Raw genomic sequence first — 20,265 nt, 5'->3', positions numbered from 1 at the left:
AGAGCCAGAGAGAGTCAGGCTACTGACGCCACTCTACAGTAAAAATGTCAGACTTTCAGATACAGACTCGCACATCTTTTTATGCTAGTTTGCTAATTTTGGAGTTCAGTGATGCTCTGGAGAACTAACATATAGTGGACATACTTTCCTTGTTACATATTCTAGCCAGAAAGCAAGCTATTGTCAGTGTTTAGGGTCACTGCTATAGTGAGTGGTGTCTCAAGAACATTTTGGCTTCCTTTAAGCACATACCTCTTGCCGGCCATCAATAAGAATGATGCATAAACAGACAAAATGCATCGCAGAACAAAGTTAAAGAGGCATCATCCAATAGGAGACTACTCTGGGTTGTCATTGTTAAGCAGGAGAAACAATTCACAGTTGTCACTTAACATTCCGAGATGTACAATTCCATTTTTTTAAAGTGCATAAGAGCCACAGTTGAGCACTCTGTGATACATAATTTTTTTCTGACACTGATCGCAGATCTAGCCTCATAACAGCATTGTAGATGTTTCTTGGGAAGCTAAACATTCATTCATTCATCTTCTACCGCTTATCCGAACTACCTCGGGTCACGGGGAGCCTGTGCCTATCTCAGGCGTCATCGGGCATCAAGGCAGGATACACCCTGGACGGAGTGCCAACCCATCGCAGGGCACACACACACTCTCATTCACTCACGCAATCACACAGTACGGACAATTTTCCAGAGATGCCAATCAACCTACCATGCATTTCTTTGGACCGGGGAGGAAACCGGAGTACCCGGAGGAAACCCCCGAGGCACGGGGAGAACATGCAAACTCCACACACACAAGGCGGAGGCGGGAATCGAACCCCCAACCCTGGAGGTGTGAGGTGAACGTGCTAACCACTAAGCCACCGTGCCCCCCCGGAAGCTAAACATATCCTTTTTTAAATGATGTGTACTCATTCCATTATTAATATACACCATTAATATGTCCAAGAATAGAAATGGTTTTCTGGATATTTTCAAACATTTTTTAACAGCACGTTCTGTTTTCAGTTTTGGTCTCAAGAATCACAAAGTGGGTTTTCTGATGGATTATATAATTAATATCTGTGAAATTGTGCAAAGAGGCTTTTTGTACGAGGATCTAATAGTGGCCATCAGGCAGTTGTCTAATAATCTCTCAGTTACTTGCACAGAACCTTAATTGCTGCTTTGTTCTCCCTGTCTGTGTGTAGACGGCAGTGACTACAGTGAAGTTCTGCCTGACTCCTTCCCCTCTGCGCCAGCTGAGCCGCTGCCTGAATTCCAGAGTGAGCCAGAGGACACATTCATCGTAAAGAACAGACCAGTCAAACTTTCCTGTAAAGCGTCTCCTGCTACCCAGATCTACTTCAAATGCAACGGCGAGTGGGTCAACCAGAACGACCACGTCACCAGAGAGAGCCTGGACCAGGTCACAGGTACCTTGCCCTTTCATACACATGCATTGTAGGCACTTATACAAAAAATATTGGTGTCTTCTCAAAAATACAGGTAGTGAATAAAGATTCGGAACAAATAATACTGTTACTGCTGACCCAGAGCTGGTGCAGGTCCAAGTGTTATATTTAGCAACTGACCTAGTTGTGGTACAGACCCAGTTCAGAAGTAGTCATCACAGCATTTTTGCTAAAAACAATTACCAAGCAAACATCAAGCCACATTTCTTTTTTTAATGAAGGATTATGATGCATAATACTTTCAGGGCAGTGTTTAGGTGCAATCTGCTTCTACTATTCATTACAGCATTTTTTGCTAGCTGAACTGTGATTAGTTAAGCTCATAACATGAATTATACAAGGTGCTGGAAATATTTCTTTGAGATTCTGCACCATGTTGACATGATTGCCGCAGATAATTGCTGCAGATTTGTCTCACAACCTTCAACATGCTCTGCTGGATTCAGTGCTGATGACTGGGAAGGCCACTGAAGTACACACGGAACTCTTTGTCGAACCAGTTAGAGATGATTTGTGCTTTGTGACATAGTATATTATCATACTGGAAGTAGGCGCTTGAAAATGGGTACACATTGCACATGGTCAGCAGCAATGCATGGATGACCTGTTGCATTCAGATGATGCTCAGTTGGTATTAAGGAGCAGTGAGTGTGCCAAGAAAACACATGGCAGGTTGGGTCCATGCAATCCTGCTTTTAATGCTAAATCTGGACTAGAAGTTCAAGACCAGGCAATGTTTATCTAATCTTCTGCTGTCCAGTTTCAATCTCCAATGTAGTCTGTGATTCCTGTTCTGATTCCTGGCCCTTCTCTACTAACCTCTCTCATCAAAAAGACATTACTGCCCTACAGAACTGCTGCTCCCTGGATTCTTTTTTGCATCCTGTTCTTCCTGCCACCAACAGAATCATTGAAATCACAATTTCCCTCCCTTTTTAATGTTTGATTTGAACAATAAGCAAAACAGGGAAATGGGTGTTGCTAATAATACTATTACTGTATATACTACAAGTTTTAATATTATATACTATACTATACTATAATATTTATACTATACTATAATATTTAATATTATATACAATAAGTAACTGTTATGTTTATTTATTATTATTATTATTATTATTATTGTTATTATTATTATTATTATATATAATATACATTATAAACATAGAAATCATTTTGTAATTATATTGTTTATTTTACATATTTCTAAAATGCAGAATGCTTAGTTCGTGAGAGCTTAGAAAGCAGTTTGCAAAAGTATCCCATCAAACAATTTAAAATTGAATATAGACCTATAAATCATGGTCATTATTACTGTGAGACTTTATTATATTGGTTAATATGTATGGCTGTGCTTCAGGTCTGGTGGTGCGTGAGGTAGACATCTCAGTGTCCAGGGTTCAGGTTGAGGAGCTCTTTGGCTTGGAAGATTACTGGTGCCAGTGTGTAGCCTGGAGCTCTGCTGGTACCACCAAAAGCCGGCGCGCATATGTGCGCATTGCATGTAAGTCTGTCTGTAACTTGCACTTATAAAGAAGTGATGCATTTTAAGGCCAATAAGATCAACTTGCACTGAAAAATGTGACAGAAGTTTGGCAAACCTTTCAGCTTTTTTGTTGGCTAGTGATGTTATAGGCTTCTCATACCACCTGTCACACTGTGCAGACCTCAGGAAAAACTTTGAGCAGGAGCCACTCGGCAGGGAAGTGCGTCTGGAACAGGAAGTTCTGCTGCAGTGCCGCCCACCAGAAGGGATCCCACCTGCTGAGGTACATTAACTTAATTCCTCTTCCTCCTCTACTTTCTGCTTATTCTCCTTTCTTCTTTCATTTGAATTCTTCCAGTGTCTCCAGCTCCCGCTATTGTGCTTGGTGTGCTGCTCAGGGCGCTCAAGATAATACTGTAATAGTGAAACATTTCTTTATATGCTCACAGATTACTTAATGCAGCCAAACGCAGCAGAACATTCATGCAATTTTATTTAATTATCTGCTCATATATAAAATCGTTGATCAAATCTGGTGATGGGGCACGGTGGCCTCACACCTCCAGGGTTGGGGGTTCGATTCCCGCCTCCGCCTTGTGTGTGTGTGGAGTTTGCATGTTCTCCCCGTGCCTCGAGGGTTTCCTCCGGGTACTCCGGTTTCCTCCCCCGGTCCAAAGACATGCATGGTAGGTTGATTGGCATCTCTGGAAAATTGTCAGTGTTGTGTGATTGCGTGAGTGAATGAGTGTGTGTGTGTGTCCTGCGATGGGTTGGCACTCCGTCCAGGGTGTATCCTGCCTTGATGCCCGATGACGTCTGAGATAGGCACAGGCTCTCCGTGACCCGAGGTAGTTCGGATAAGCGGTAGAAAATGAGTGCGTGAATGAATGAATGAATGAATGAATGAATGAATGAAAAAAAAATCTGGTGATGTTTTCAGGAGACATTTATTTAACATGGATTTCTGTCATAACAGTGAGATATATATATATATATATATATATATATATATATATATATATATATAGATATATATATATATATATATATATATATATATAGAGAGAGAGAGAGAGAGAGAGACAGAGAGAGAGAGAGAGAGACAGAGAGAGATAGAAAGGAGGAGATACTGCAGGGGGAATAACTACAGGGATAATTTACCACAACTGTATGGTAGATGAGAACAGAACTAACTTGTCTCTCAGATGTTCTATAACATTAAATCTAACTATTAACCAAAAATAATTTGTGATGTCATATATGAATAAATTAACATTGTAATCGTTAGCAAGTCAGTGTTGTTTAAGTTGACTAACACACCCCAGACTGTGCTGTTATATGAAAAATGCACGTTGGGGAGGTGCGGCTTGTGTGTTGTGTTATATCACATGTCGTGTTGAGGGTAAATAGAACACAGGATAATGTTTGGAACTGTAAATTTAATTATACTGTAACTGTATTTTACTGCTTATAAAAAAAAAAGAACTTCATTAAATACACTTTCTCCATACAAACAATAATTTTTTAGGCATTTTTTAGAGAAGCACTGTTGTGCCTCCCTTTGGACTTTGCAGAGACTTTTGGATTTTCTTAAACACTTCTTTTGGCCCTTTTGGTCCAGCTTGATTTGGTTAATCTTTTGTGGCTGGTCAGGCCATTCCTTTCAACACAGTACTGTTTCCTACCTGGTCAAATACTTCTGAAACACCATTGATGTGTGTTCATGGTTGCTGAGAATCAAACATACACATAGAGATGTATAAGTTATTATAGACAGTTTTTCAACACTTTCACCAAGTAAGTGTAAAGAATGTGTTACTGAATGTTTTCTTAGAGGGCACAATATTTTAACACAGTAAATCGCAGCTAGATTTCTTCCTCTAATTTCACAGGTAGAATGGTTGAAGAATGAGGAGCTTGTTGATCCTGTGCAGGACTCCAACTTCCTTATAACCATTGATCATGACCTCATTATCAAGCAGGCACGTCTTTCTGACACAGCTAACTACACGTGTGTGGCCCGAAATGTGGTTGCCAAGCGACGCAGCAGCACCGCAACTCTCATTGTATATGGTAATGACCCAAAATAATCTTGCTTCTGAACTTCAGGAAAAGTGAAAAGTTCAACAGTTTAGTCAACGGTTCTTGTATTTAGGAACAACTCACAAATTACCACTAAGCTAAACATTTCCGTGCTGTTTGATGTTAATAAATATAATGGTGTTATTTATAATACTCCTGTTAAGTCTCTTACGAAAGAATATCAAGCTCTTATAGACACATGACTTACGGAAATGGAAAGGCTTCATGTTCCATTCCCTGTCTAATTACTGTGGTTACCCTGGACCATTCGCGTCACAGCACAGTGCCAGACCAGCTGCTGTTTTGACAAAAAGTCTGTGTGAATCTAGTTCCATCACTGCATGCCTCATAATATCTGTGTATGTGTGTGTGTCTCTCTGTGTGTGCATGTTCCTCCTTAGTGAGTGGAGGCTGGTCATCCTGGACAGAGTGGTCAGAGTGTAATGCACGTTGTGGGCGGGGCTGGCAGCGACGGACACGTAGTTGCACCCATCCGGCACCACTTAATGGAGGTGCTTTTTGTGAGGGCTCACCCTTTCAAAGAGTCACCTGCACCACCCTCTGTCCAGGTGAAACGGACTGACACTGTCAATCACTGACTTCCTTGTATATACATAAAAGCATTATATAATGAATCACTCACCTGTGCCAGATGTTCCATACTCAAAGACACCTAAACAATGACACAAGTCTCCAGAATCTTGATGTATTTGAAACTTGTGCTGTTATATTTGAACCTCATCAATCTGCTGTGTGTTGCCCCCTAGTGGATGGAGGCTGGACGGAGTGGGCTAAGTGGTCAGCATGTGGGACCGAGTGCACACACTGGCGCAGCCGTGAATGTCAGGCTCCTCCCCCACGTAACGGAGGACGTCACTGCAGCGGCAGCATGATGGAGAGCAAGAACTGCACCGAGGGACTGTGTGCCCGCTGTGAGTTACACTGATCTTTCACTGAGCCACATAAAGAAGGAGAGCCAATGCAGAGTAATATGTAAATGGTTCACACTTAGGGCTTTCCTTCTGAAACAGGAAGTCAGGGTAGAAGCACAGCGTTAAAGATTCACTACACTTCCTGCCAAATCAAAACAGACTCAATAGCAATCTAGTTAAATATGCAGCTGAGAGTTTATTAAGAGCTGTGTAGGATTTCACTCCTACACTTTTCACACTGCAGCTTTGTCATGTTTAGTCAAGCAGAGGTTTCCAAACACTGTACCACAGATTCCAACTACCGTGCCATGCTATAGGTCGTTTGTTATGAGCCTGCAGCAGCGTTTTCCCTCCCCCGTATCAGTGAGGGCATTAGTCTCCCCACAGGGGAGAGGGAAAAGAAGGAAAAGCTATTTAGCATGAGGCAATAAAACTGCATAGAGATAAAATGAAATAAAACTGTAGAAAGAAACCAGCTTTCTGGACAATCCGCACACGCACAACCCACCAACATAGCTCAATGACTAAATGCTCTCTCGCTCATTGTGTCTTGCACACAAATAGGCTGTATAATAACTGCACCAGTTATCACAGCCCCTGATGTTTGAGCATGCTTTAGATTAGATCAAGATTTTGGAAAGGAAAAGAATGGAGATACACATGTAATATAAACTCAATCCATCTTGTCAGCACAATATGGATGATTTAGGAAGCAGAATTAATGGGCAGGAAGCTGCACAAAACGGCAAGTGCAAAAAGAATCAGCAAAAATTGTCAAAGAAAGCAGAAATGTAAAAGCTAATAATATAAGACCAATAATATAATGTGTCCACAAAATCCTCATATGAAAATCTAAAACACCAGCTTTTCCCAAGCTTATAATAAATAGAAAATAGACTTTCCCACATTGTATGTTAAAAACATATAGAAGAGAGGAATAAGGGTTAGCTCACTTATTGAAAGGGTCTACTGTAGTTTAATACTAATCAGAAGGGTCAATATTGAATCACTTAACCAATAGCACTAAATATATAGCAATCAATTCATCAGTCTGCTGTTTGGATTAACCAGATGATGATGTTTTAAATGTTAACAGATATAGATTTAAATGAAATAAATTGGCAAATAAATACTCCACCAAAGGAAACACAAGCAGTAAACAAAGAATGCAATGTCACGATCAGTCCTGTTTACGCTAAGAATGTGCATACAGTAGACAATCGAATTTGGGGCAGCAGTATTTGAATACTGAAAGTATGTGGGATTAAAGAGTGATAAAACATGTCCAGTAATGTTTCATGTTCCAGTAAAGGAGTACAACTCCTTTAAAAGTTTAATACTTTTTTCACCAGAAACTAATCGACCCAACCTGCTCCATGACGCATTGTAGTTTAAAGTTGCAAATGCTCTCATGTTTCATGTTCCGCATGTTTCATAGGTTTCATTCACTGATGGTGTGAAAATAATGTGCAAATATCACTACTGACAGAGTATTATATGAAAACATGAGTACAAATAGTTTGAGTGGGAGATTGTGAACCGAAAGTTAAACATAATCGGATATTTTTACTCCGAAATCTCTCTGGAATTTAGAAGGTGTCAGAAAATCTTGGATTTTGACTGACATCAGATTGTACATTTACAATTGGGCTGCTGCTTGATATATTGAGCTGAGGATATCTCTGTTCAAGGACATCTCTGTTCATTCAGTATCTGTTAGTTCAGGATTTTACTATATTTTGTCTATCAGACATACACACCCCTGCAAGAAGGAGTTCATGTACAAAAGCTACTTGATTTCACATTAATTTTATCCTCTCTTAATTCACCAAATATTTGTTCATTAAATTTCACAGCTACTGTATGTATTTCATAGTCGCTTTCTCAGCCTTCTTTAGAATTAGAGATTATCATAGAGCGGAACCGTTTGTGAAAATGCGGTGCTGTTAAAAGAGCATATCTCCTTACTTAATATAGCGTTAGCACATGTGTGGGTGTTTGCATTGGAGCTGATTATGCTTACTTCCATAAGTTAGAGCGCAGATGGTGAATAGGATAAATGCTGATATTTTTGGAAGTAAGGTACTTAACACATGAACACTGAGGGAATGAAGAAGATTTATTCTGATACTCAGTGCTTAGCGGATGAGCCAGTTTTACACTACAAAACAGCCTCACTGAACATGCAGGCAGGCTGGCAGGCTGTGTGTGTGTGTGTGTGTGTGTGTGTGTGTGTGTTTGTCTGAACACCAACTTGAGGGTTTTGATTTGCTCCTAGGCATCATCATTAATAATGCAGCCCACACACTCACTCTCTCTGTTTCATTTACTAATTCCTTCACAGTTTACACATGTCCAACTTTTATTTCAGCTTCCTCAGCTCTGTCGGATGTGCCGCTGGTGATTTATTTACTAAATGTGCTAGCCTATTTCATTCATTTCATTTGTCATCATCAATTTTCATTAAGATCATCTCAAACTTTCTGTATGCATGACCCATTTTTCCTTTGTTTATTTTATTTACTTTTATGTTTTCTTTCAAACAGATAAAAAGGTTACTGTTGAACATACAAACCATCGTAAGTTCTCATTTTCACGTTTGTGCATCCATTTCTTCACTGCGTGTGTGTGACTGTGATTTATGTGAGGGGCTACAAGTGTGCTTCTGTGCAAAATCTCTTATCAGTGTGCATGTATGTGTATCCAAGCATTCATGTCTAATCTAGATCCATGCCGCCCTTTTTCACTTTTTTCCCCATTTCATCTTAGAGTGTTCTTTTGTATTGCATAATTGTTGTAAGGAGAATACTTTAGATTATTATATTCCTTCCAGGATTTGGAAAGGTCAAAAATATCGATTTCACAGTCTTTCGAACATGGATAAGCTCATATAAATGAAACAGCAGGAAGAGATAAACTAGGATATGCTTTTACTGTAAGAGGCACCACACCCATCACATCCCATCCACTGTGTAAAGACAAACAAAAGGCTAATTTTAGTGGCTGAGTAAGATTTAGTCGTAAAATAGACATTAACTACAAACTCATTAACCATTCTTAGGAATAATAAATTCTCTGCCTAATGAACTCAGAAGAAGTAATGGCAATAATACGATTAAACTATTTCTCCTGTAGACGATCAGAAAAAAGTAATTACAAAAGCATTTGACCAAAATGACATGGTTTTGTAATATCAGCACACTACCAGGGGCTGAATCACTGTTCAGTGGTGACTGATGCATTAAAAATGAATATGTAAATATCTGCAAAAAAACTATATAATGCATATACCAGTTTCAGGTACAGCTTAATGAGAGCATGTATCTGGCCCTCCATGATCAGCACTGTGGTTTATGGGAGGCTAATGTTTAGATTACTGTGACCCTTGATAACAGGAAAAGTGAAAAAATTGCGCTGAATTCATCTGCTCTGTTCTGTCTAAAGTTATAAGCTATGATCAGTGCCAGATTCACTGCAGTCTTGTCATTTGATCCCTCTTACTAATCAATGCCATATGCTCTTATTCTAGCTCATATTTTCTCTATTCTATCATCTATATTCTGATTTTGTCATATACACATAGGCCTTTGTAGTTGACTCATGGGTCTTTGTCATGTACTGTACATGGGAGCATTTGTCATATATATACATATACATATATATATATATATATATATATATATATATATATATATATATATATATATATATATATATATATATATATAGGTGTTCTAATTACAGACCTTTTATTTTACATATTGGTCTTTATCATATACAGTACACTGTATGGCCAAGAGAATGTGGATGCTTTTGTGTATTTGTCGGCCTCCTTCAAACTTTGAGACACTTGATTGCCTACAATTACTACAATGTACCTCCATTCACTCAGACTGCAGGGGCCCAGTGCAGTCCTGTTCCACCATGGCAATGCCCCTGTACACAAAGAGCTCCATCAAAACATTGTTTGTCGAGGTTGGTTTGGAAGCATTCAAGTGGCCTGCCCAGAGCCCTGACCTCAAAACAATGTCCTCCTTTGGTATAAACTGAAACGCCAACCACTTGCCAGGATGTTCTACATCAGGGCCTGACCTCACTAATGCTCTTGAGGCTGAATAGGCACAAAAAGCACATCTGGTTATGACAGTCTGGTGCCCACCCTCTCTTGGCCATACAGTATACTGTAGTTGAAGCCTTTGTTATATACATATAAGTCTTTGCTACATACCTATCAGCAGATCATCTTGACCTAATTTCCCTTTCTTCATAATTAGACAACTCCCATCGCTTATGTTTCATCCTTATTTCTTGCTTCTTGATTCTTTTTTGTGACTGTTAGCCCCATTTTACCTTCCTCTTTTATCCTCTTTTTTGTCTCTTTTCTCCTTTGTGTGCTGGTAAGGTATCAGAAGAAACCCTGTCAGTTTATTGTAAAATTCAACATTAAGACAGTCATGAAGTCTAAGGTTGTTTCAGCAGGTCAGTTTATTCATAAAGTAAAATGGTGATATGATTTAATTAAAGTTATGTTAGTACTCATATGTGTGCATGTAGTATATGTAGATGCTTGTATATGTAAATGAGTGCGTGTGTGTGTGTGTGTTTAGTGGATTCGGGGGCAGGAGTGGCTATGTATGCAAGGCTCGTGGGTGCTCTGTTGCTGTGTGTAATCCTTGTGCTCAGTGTGGGCATCCTGGCTTACCGCCGAGGCTGTCGCCATTTCCGCGGAGATATCACTGACTCCTCATCTGCCCTTGCTGCTGCTTTTCATCCTGGCAAACCTCCAAGACAAGGTGAGACCCCACTGTCTGTTTCTCCATATACATATCTCTATAGCTTATTACATCTCAATTTCAGTTAAACCCAGTATAAACTGCTTCTTTTTAAGCTTTATCTAAGGTTCTTAATTCTCTTCAGCTGTTCACTTGCTTTTCCCCTGCTGTCTTTGGTGCTTTGTCTCACTTCAACCTAATCACTCCTCCACATAAGCACTCTTTCAAATCCTTGCCTCTCTTAAAAGATTTCTTTTCTCAGGCAGCTCCTGCCATAACTGGAAAATCCTATTACTTCTGCTCTGTCCTCAGAGAAATGTTCTCTCTGTGTTTGCCTTCCTTTTTTATTAGATAACCTTCATGTGCTGCACTCCTCAGCTCCTCCTGACCTCACTGCTAGCGCTGGATCATTCCGGGGGCCGATCTTCTCCTCCTTGCAACAGAGCACACTTGACTCGCATCACAAGATACCCATGACCAACTCGCCCCTGCTGGATGCTTTGCCCAGCCTCAAGATTAAAGTGTATGACTCCTCTACCATGTCATCGCTGGAGCTGCCCACCAGCCTGGGATGTGCTGATGAAGACATTATGAGCTTGAAAACGATGGGCAGCAGTATGCGAGATCATCGCACACACACTCTGCCAGCTGAATCAGGCCACAGCACCAGTGCCACACTAGGCTGCCTCGGCGGGCGCCTCACCATCCCTAACACAGGCAATTCAATGTCACTTTGAACTATCAGTTTCTCTAATTATGGCTTTTAAATATGGATTTCAACTTTCAGTATGGCTTTGGAGTGTCAAGTTCCTACCCAAATAAAATTATCTGCCTTTCTGTCTGTGTCTCAGGTGTGAGCCTATTGGTACCGCCAGGAACCATTCCTCAGGGGAAATTCTATGAAATGTATCTCATCATCAACAAATGGGAGAAGACTACGTAAGTCAGCCCCAGTAACAGTTTTTTACTATTTTCTAGCCATTTTTCATGCTGGCTTGCTTCTCTCTCTCTCTCTCTCTCTCTCTCTCTCTCTCTCTCTCTCTCTTGCTCTCTCTCTATCTCTCTCTCACTCTCTCTCACTCTGTGTTGTCACAGTTCTGGGTTTCATTTAGCTGTCATTTGCACCTTTACTTGTTGCCACAGCCAACAGTCTAATTTACTAAATCATTACAGCCATACTGTAGCAAGGCTGTTTTTAACTGCAGAAACACTGTTGCGTAAGTGACAGCACTTCAACCCCCAGGAGGTGAAAGCAGGACTAATATGAAATGAAAACAGCTCTGCTAGTGCTTTTGTTCCAACTTTTCTGCTGATCCACATTTTTTTTTTTTTGTTTTGAAGTGTCTCATTAAGGCCTTTTGTCAACAGGAGCATTGCTGGAGAAGGATCTGCTGCTATCTGCACTCTGACTCTGTAGAGCTTGTCAGTGATGTCTCTCTGCGTGTGCAACTAGTGCACTGATAAACTTATTTGTCTGGTTCTTTTTGTCATGGAGCACATTTGAATTAAGCTTCATAGTCGTATGTTATAGTAACATTAATTACTGTTTATATTGTGATCGTTAACTGTACATACAACTTTTCCTTTGTTAATTAAAAAGTTTTTCAATTAGCACCTAAAGAAGTTTGTATGAATCAGTAGTAATTGATTTAACTCTGTTAGATTGAGGTCTTCTTCTGTTGAAGCCTATCTGCCTTAAGGTTTGGCATGTTGTGTATAGTGAGATGTCTTTCTGCTTACCATAATCGTAAGGAGAGGTTATTTGGGTTACCATAGCCTTCTTGATTTTTCCTTCATTTATTTTAAAATTTCTTTGGCAATATTACATGAAATCCAGTAATGACACTGCATTTTGCTTATGTGCGCTTTTTACAAGGTTGCCATCGGAAGGTGGTCAGACAGTCCTGAGTCCAGTGGTGAGCTGTGGGCCCTCAGCCATGCTGCTAAGCCGTCCAGTCATCCTCACCCTGCCCCACTGTGCGTACCTCGAGACTCCCAACTGGAGCCTCACTCTCAAAACACAGAGCAACCAAGGATTCTGGGAGGTGAGCAACAAATCAGATGAGTAAAAATCATCTTCTAGCAAAGACCTTATCAAACAAGGCTCCATAACACATTTCTATTTGAATTCCCTGCCATTAGGAGGTGCTGACTATAGGAGAGGAGAGTTTGTCCTCGCCATGTTACATGCAATTGGAGGAGCAGAGCTGCCACATACTGATGGAGCACTTAGGCACCTATGGTCTGGTGGGTCAGTCAGTTCCTCCTCAACCTGCTTGTAAGAGGCTACAGCTTGCCCTGTTTGCTCCACGAGCTCCTTGCCTCTCTCTGGATTACAGTCTAAGGGTCTACTGCATACAAGATACACCATATGCCCTAAAGGTTAGCTAGTCAATCAAGCATAAAACCAGACATTATTTGCTCTCTTTTTCTTCTCTTCACACATTTTTTCCTTTTGATCGCTGATTTTTCTGACACGCAGGAAGTGTTAGAATTTGAGCGAACGCTTGGTGGGGTGTTACTGGAGGATCCCAAGTCACTCCTCTTTAAGGACAGTTACAACAACCTACGACTGTCAATCCATGACATCCCACACTCTTATTGGAGGAGCAAGCTTCTTGCTAAGTATCAGGTGAGATGTTTTGTCACCTACAGTACTAGTTGTAGTATAAGTGCAGTATCGTGGATTCTGATTTTGACAATACACTGAGAGAAGTTCTTATTACATGTACAAGTATCTGCTGTATTTAATTAATCATACTGTAATAAGGGATACATAATTTCCAAGGCAGAGTAAATTACAGTTTATCCATATCAGGGTTAACTTTAAATGTAACACTTATTATAATGCAAGGAATATAGAAAGAAATGACAGAATAAAAGGAAAATCCAACATAATGCAAAATTTTATAAACTTGTGTGTGTGAAGTTTGCATATTCTCCCCGTGCCTCGGGGGTTTCCTTCCTCGGTCCAAAGACATGCATGGTAGGTTGATTGGCATCTCTGGTAAATTGTCCGTAGTGTGTGAATGAGAGTGTGTGTGTGCCCTGTGATGGGTTGGCACTCCGTCCGGGGTGTATCCTGCCTTGATGCCCGATGACGCCTGAGATCCCCGTGACCCAAGATAGTTCGGATAAGCGGTAGAAAATGAGTGAGTGAGAGAGAGAGTGTTCTGATGTGTAGAAATATAAAGTATTGAGTGAATGGGGAGATTCTGCAAGTGACAAATACATATGCTATGTAAAAAACAGGTTTGCAGATGTGTTAATATCAGCAAAGGTGTTTGTTCATTTTAAGCTTACCTTCATTTTTGCTGTGTGTATTATAGGAGATCCCATTCTACCACATCTGGAATGGGAGCCAGCGGCCCCTGCACTGCACCTTTAGCCTGGAGAGAGGCAGCCTGGCTGTGTCCCAGCTCAGCTGTAAGATCTGTGTGAGACAGGTAGAAGGGGAGGGACAGATATTCCAGCTCCACACAGACATCCAGGAGGTACAGACACTGTGGAAAGTGCAATTGGTACTCAACTAAATTACCCCAGACTGCTTATTTGAATGAATCATTTATGCGTGTGCTTGTTTGTGCTTGTGTGTCAGACATTGCCCCCACATTCACCGCTGCCTGCAGCAGGAACAAGCCTGCCGTCATCTCAGGTGGGTCCTTATGCCTTCCGCCTGCCAGCCTCTATCCGCCAAAAGATCTGTGCCAGTCTTGATGCCCCCAGTGCCCGTGGCTGTGACTGGAGACTGCTTGCACACAGCCTGGGCTTTGACAGGTGAGTGTTTTAGCATAAGTGTGTAAGTGTGTGTGCATGTGTATGTGTGTGGTATCTTGCTTGGTAGGAACCAACTGTCCCACATGGATAGGAATATCTGACCGTTTCCTCCCACAAGGAAAACCTGCAGCATTTAACACACTGCAGCATTTATTTTAAGAATGTAAAAGAGCCAAAAGGTTGTTTTTTTTTGGGTCTTAGGATAAAATTAGATTTAGTGTGTAGGTAGATGTCTGCATTTATAATCATGTTAATAGAAGCTCCTACATCACATTGAATAATATTCAGGATGTCACTGGCTCAAGACATTATGCAAATAATATTTTAAATTTGGAGATTCTATGGTGCTATTAATATCTAGAACTAGAAAAGGATTTAATGGATGCCAAATCTTTGTGAGCCACTCACAAAAACAGATTTTGAAAGACAATTCATAAATCAAAAACATATTACATTTTATTGTATCAAGAGCCTGTGTCCAAAATGATTACTGGCTACTGCTTTCTCTTTATCATGGAGGTGGAACTGGTTTATATATTTACAGTATATAATATAGACCTCAGAGCAGAGAAAAAGATAAATATAGTATGATTATGTTGATTTGTTTTCTATTCAAAATTAGTTCTCTATTCTTTCTTTTAGTGAGAGTGAATGCGATGTGTTCCCAGCTTTTCTCCCAGTTGTTCCTTATGTGTGTGTGTTTGCCTTTATTTTATAATAAAATGTATAAACCAGCCACCAGTGTGTGATTCTCAATGCAGATATAACAAAAAGTGTTTTTACCCTGTGGTTGAAGGTTTCCCCCTTTAAATTTTGGATGATATTTTCTGTGTGATTGAGTGTTGTTGTGCTCTTTCCATGTCTCTTGCACAGTTACCTGAACTACTTTGCCACCAAGCCAAGTCCCACAGGTGTGCTGCTCGACCTGTGGGAAGCTTGTCACCACGGTGATGCCGACCTGGTCTCCCTGGCGACTGCTCTGGAAGAGATGGGCAAGAGTGAGGTCTTGGTTGTTATGACGACAGATGATGACTGCTGATTGGGTAATCAAAAAGGATAGAAATGTGGCACCATGAATAAAGCAATCATTAATGCCAGTGGACGGGCATAGAAATGTGACCACACACCCTGACTCGTCACCGTGTGTGCACTACAGAAGAAACAGAGCTGCAAGCTGCTAGCTCCACGATCTCTCAGTCTTCAGTCACAATGAACATGAACCAAAAAATGTGATGTCATTTGAATGAGAACATTTTTTACTCTTAATGCAGGTAGCAGGTTTAAATCTGGGCCTGTCTGCTTAAATCTTCATGTACAAGGTCATGATTCAAGAATGCTTTTTGCCCTCTCGGACGTGAATAATTTTTCATCGAAACACGGGCATATACACAAACACCCACACACTCAGCCTTCATGCTGGAAGCTAAGTGTGAAAGTGCATGATTAAGCGTCACTTAAGGTCGTGATTGAGCTTTTGTTTCCTAGTGATTACTGGAGGCTTCAAGTCACCATCAAACAGACTCTGGAGTGAAGCATTTTCTCAAGTTGCTCACACACACACACAGTTATAAAGAATAGAGTGTTGATAATAAAGCACGCAAGTAGCCAAATTAACCAGACATAGACTCAGAAACAGCAGTGCTGCAATAGTTATTAGTTTTACCATTTTTATTTACAACATATTGAGAATAGCCTGTAGTGAACTTGACACTGCTCCTGTTTGACAAAAGCTTGACATGCTTATGATTAGCAAAAAGAAACAAGGAGCTGTTGTTGCAAGAAAGTAGGGATGTACTGATTACAAGTTTTAATACAATAAGTACTGCGTATACTAAAAGTATTGCTCCAGATACCTGATACTGATTCAGTACTGACATCCTCACAGGAAACAAGCCAAACCTCTGCAAGCTGCTGTTGCCTAGTTATGCAAAATATCAGAGACATGATGGTGCCGTGTTCAAGTCAGCCTCACTCACTGTCATGAAAAAACACATCAAATCAGATCCTATAACAGAGCCGAGTATCAGTGCATCTCTAGAGGAAAAATTTGTAGGAATTGAATTTCCATTTTGCTTTTTTTAGTAATCTTGATTGTTTTTAATGACATTTTCTCTTCAACACATAAAATGCAGAAGTGCTATCACACAATGGTTTCCTATAGGGAACGCACTTTTTAATTTACTGTCCATATTAGTGGATTATTTTTTGATTCTCTCTCATTCATTCTATCTGCTGTAATGTTTAATAGAACGTATGCATCTGTACTTGACTGCTGTTGCATTACGTTCCACAAGCAAGGAGTGGTTACAAAGTGCTTAAATGACTTCATGTCGTGTGGCAAGCTTTTTAAATGCTGTTTAATATGTCATGGGTAAACTGTCATTTCATACATTGAAGCACATGAAAAATGTGAGCTCTGGTTCTGTGATCTGGTGTTTGGGTTCAACTCGAGCCATTAATCACTGCTCAGACTCTAAGGTCATGCAATTGTAGGCCTTGTGTTTAGTGTCTTTGGAAATGGCATGGCTGCTCTTTGGACTGCATTGTGTCACGTCCACAGTCTTCTCGGACTGTGGGTTGGAAATGTTACTATAGTGTGAGACTAACAGCCATGGCTGTCATGGACCCTTTACCATTTGTCCATTTTGATGTTGTATCATTAGCATATTGTGACCTTAATATTATAAGGTTCAGTCTGGCATTTTGGCCGGAAATGAGTTCAGCACGTTAGTTGGAACCTGACTTCATATTTGGTATTATTCTCTCTCTCTCTCTCTCTCTCTCTCTCTCTCTCTCTCTCTTTCTATTTCTCTCTATCTCTCTCGCTCCCTTTTTATTTTACACGTTCTCTGGTTCTATATTTTAAGCAAAGTTGCACGTCTAAAATGAACTTGGAATGAACTTGGATTCTATCACAGCCCATCATAATTGTAGATGAATTATTAATGAATAATTTTATTAATTGTAATAAATTGCCAATCAAAGTCTGCCCAGTTTAATACAGTGAATAGAGCACAGCAGTGCTATCAGACATGTTTGTGGCATATAAATGCGAAGGAAAAAAACACATTTAAGTGTTAAATGAAATTCATAGTTCATATAGCTAGTCTAGTAGAAAAGAATCCTAACCCTAACCCTAGTTTCGTGTATTTACATCTCTAACAATGTGTTAAATAAAAAAAAAAAAAAAAGATTGAAAAAAGCCCCGAGCACAGTAGAAAGCTTCGAAATGCTAGTGTTAAATGTTAACCGACCTACCTCCAGTAATGTTTTTTATTTTTTTTGCAGTAGCTCAATGTGGAAGCAGGACTAAATATTAGCTAAATAATAAATAGTTTAATATATTAAGTAGCTATTGCACCTATTGGTTTAATGAAGTGTAGCTTTATACTTTTGTCAGTAAAATAGTTTTTTCCCCATTGTATATTTATTGTTTGAATGTCTTCATTTAGAATTTTGGAATTTTAGAATTTTAGAATCATTTCAGAAGTAAAATTTTAGAAAACTGGAGTGCAAATGCACTGATGTGTCACCTGTGTTTTAAAATGAATTACTGAATTGCAGTCATGCTAATAACTCCATACCCATGTTTCCTACCTGGTCAAATACCCACTCTTTAAATATCTCAGGGTTTTGATAATACACATTTAAAGCACTTTTAAACTTTAAACCCTTAAACCCTACTGACATATAAATATGGATGTCACTAGTGTAGCATTTGTTAGCTGATATGTCATTTATTTGATGCTTGATATAAAACAAAACCTGCTTTTTAACCAGGTAGAACAATATAATTCTAAGGTCACAATATGTTTTAATTTTTTTGTTTTTTCTGTAAAAGTGTTGAGATATCCTCCAGAAAATAAGCAGTATCTGTCCATGTTTCTGGAAAAGTAATTTTTGTGTTGTGTGTGTGTGTGTGTACAGTACAAGTGCTGTTGAATGCGTGCTGATTGAAGGGCCTCATTTTGTAGCAGTTTCTTTTACCTTTTTATGTAAATTCTATGCAAGTACAAAATGAGTAAATTTGCAGACCTCCTTAAAGTTTTCCGCTGGATGTGCAAGTGTCAGTTTGGAGATTGTCATGCTGTACTACTGACACATGCTAGAACAGGCCTTAAGGATATAAAGCTTCTCCAAGGCTCATCAGCAGAAACAAACAATTTAAAATGACTCCAGGATGCTGGGCTTATAAGTGGTTTCCATGTGCTCTTTTCTGCTTTTCTGATCTGTGTGGAAAAATTCTGCCATCAATAAACAAAAATAAAAATTCTAGGAGGAGTAAATTAAAACCTCTACCCATGAAAATGACTGGCAGTTATGACACTGTTGATTGTACAGAAAGCTCCTAAGCACATCAGTTTGTTTCGGGAAACCTCTTCTAACCCAGACACAAACCTTTGGACAGTCGTCAGGTATGAGACATGGGACTGCATCTGGTCTCAACCTTCTGAGTTCAACCTCTTTCTGGATGTTTGTTGCTTTTCACAAACCCTGAGTCATTTAGTTCTGATGTCATACCAGAACTCTGAGGTGTTTTTTTTGTTTGTTTGTTTCATTTAAACACTGTAAATGTCTATTGTACATAAATGTTTAGCCTTCTTACTGTAACTAAATATAATTTTTATGCAATAAATTATATTTCTTAGTTTAACAAGAAACATGAATGTCTGTGATCATTTCTTTGCTGTTTCAACGTAGTTTATGCAATTATTATGAGAACTCATGGAAGACAAATGGAAGAATTAAGATAGGAAGGAAGGAAAAAAGAAAGAAAGAAAGAAAGAAAGAAAGAAAGAAAGAAAGAAAGAAAGCATTGCCCCAACCTGCATGCAGATTCCTTTAACTCTTAAAGGAGAGAGAGCAGAGAGAAAACCGCATGCTTACGAGAAGCATTTTTTTTTTTTTAATTTTGTGTAGCCTCTGCTGATTTGCAATGAAGAGGAATGTGGGACAGACGGCTTGATTAAGTTTAAATGTTTATTGCACCTCAAATGATATAAGCACTTTATGCCTACTTAATATTCTTCTTTATTATGCAGTGTTGAATGTGTTCGATAGAGAGATGTATCGTCTCATGAACATCATATCACATGAAATGAGGGGAAAACACCAATGATACACAATATTGTTATGCTCCTGAGAGAGTGATAGATACTGTAGTTAGATAGATAGATAGATAGATAGATAGATAGATAGATAGATAGATAGATAGATAGATAGATAGATAGATAGATAGATAGATAGATAGATTAAAAAAAAAGGACAATCAGGAAAGAAAGACCTTCCCAATATATACTGAAGAATTTTCTTTTTCATCTAAGCTGCCTTATGCTCTATAAAGGGATATTAGAAGGCTGACTGAACCTCACATCAATAAAGTTTCCAAAAGGATTGTTTTTCAACATTTTTAACACTCGTTTTCACATTATCAACGTTTTAAAGAAGGTATTTTTCTGGTCTCAGTCAGATTAAGCAGACGATGGAGTGAGGATCCTTGTCTCTTCTCTCCTCCCTGGCTCATTACAGAGAAGTGGGGAACAGACTCTCTTCCATTTATCTCTGTGATAAAAGACTTCACAGTACACCAGAGAGGAACAAGACAGCGATGGAGCAAGTGGAACTGAAAAGCTTTTCTGAGCCGACATCCGGTGCTTCAAATACACAATAAGAGCTTTCAGTAATTCTTTAGCTGTTAAAATGATCTCTGTCAGTGATCAAACATTGCCCTTTTTCT

General features: G+C 39.5%; 1 protein-coding gene across 3 annotated transcripts in view; it reads left to right on the top strand.

Annotated features, from left to right (window-relative positions):
* The window catches only part of unc5b (unc-5 netrin receptor B), a 55,975-nt gene extending 36,786 nt beyond the window's left edge, over nt 1–19,189 (top strand). The window contains exons 2-17 of one of the 3 annotated variants that reach the window (XM_060872547.1): nt 1,213–1,437; nt 2,840–2,983; nt 3,145–3,248; nt 4,858–5,038; nt 5,449–5,616; nt 5,815–5,979; nt 8,526–8,558; nt 10,587–10,772; nt 11,130–11,468; nt 11,603–11,690; nt 12,628–12,796; nt 12,894–13,133; nt 13,234–13,383; nt 14,081–14,245; nt 14,350–14,528; nt 15,402–19,189. In XM_060872547.1, the coding sequence (XP_060728530.1) occupies nt 1,213–1,437; nt 2,840–2,983; nt 3,145–3,248; nt 4,858–5,038; nt 5,449–5,616; nt 5,815–5,979; nt 8,526–8,558; nt 10,587–10,772; nt 11,130–11,468; nt 11,603–11,690; nt 12,628–12,796; nt 12,894–13,133; nt 13,234–13,383; nt 14,081–14,245; nt 14,350–14,528; nt 15,402–15,567 (2,702 nt within the window). In that variant the 3' untranslated portion in view covers nt 15,568–19,189. Of the gene's footprint in view, nt 1–1,212; nt 1,438–2,839; nt 2,984–3,144; nt 3,249–4,857; nt 5,039–5,448; nt 5,617–5,814; nt 5,980–8,525; nt 8,559–10,586; nt 10,773–11,102; nt 11,469–11,602; nt 11,691–12,627; nt 12,797–12,893; nt 13,134–13,233; nt 13,384–14,080; nt 14,246–14,349; nt 14,529–15,401 lie in introns of all 3 variants that reach the window. The other 2 variants (XM_060872546.1, XM_060872548.1) reach the window with 2 other exon arrangements.
* The last annotated feature ends 1,076 nt before the right edge of the window (nt 19,190–20,265 follow it).

Source organism: Tachysurus vachellii, chromosome 6, assembly GCF_030014155.1.
Source record: "Tachysurus vachellii isolate PV-2020 chromosome 6, HZAU_Pvac_v1, whole genome shotgun sequence".
Lineage (NCBI taxonomy): Eukaryota > Metazoa > Chordata > Actinopteri > Siluriformes > Bagridae > Tachysurus > Tachysurus vachellii.
This window is presented reverse-complemented; position numbering and strand designations above follow the sequence as displayed.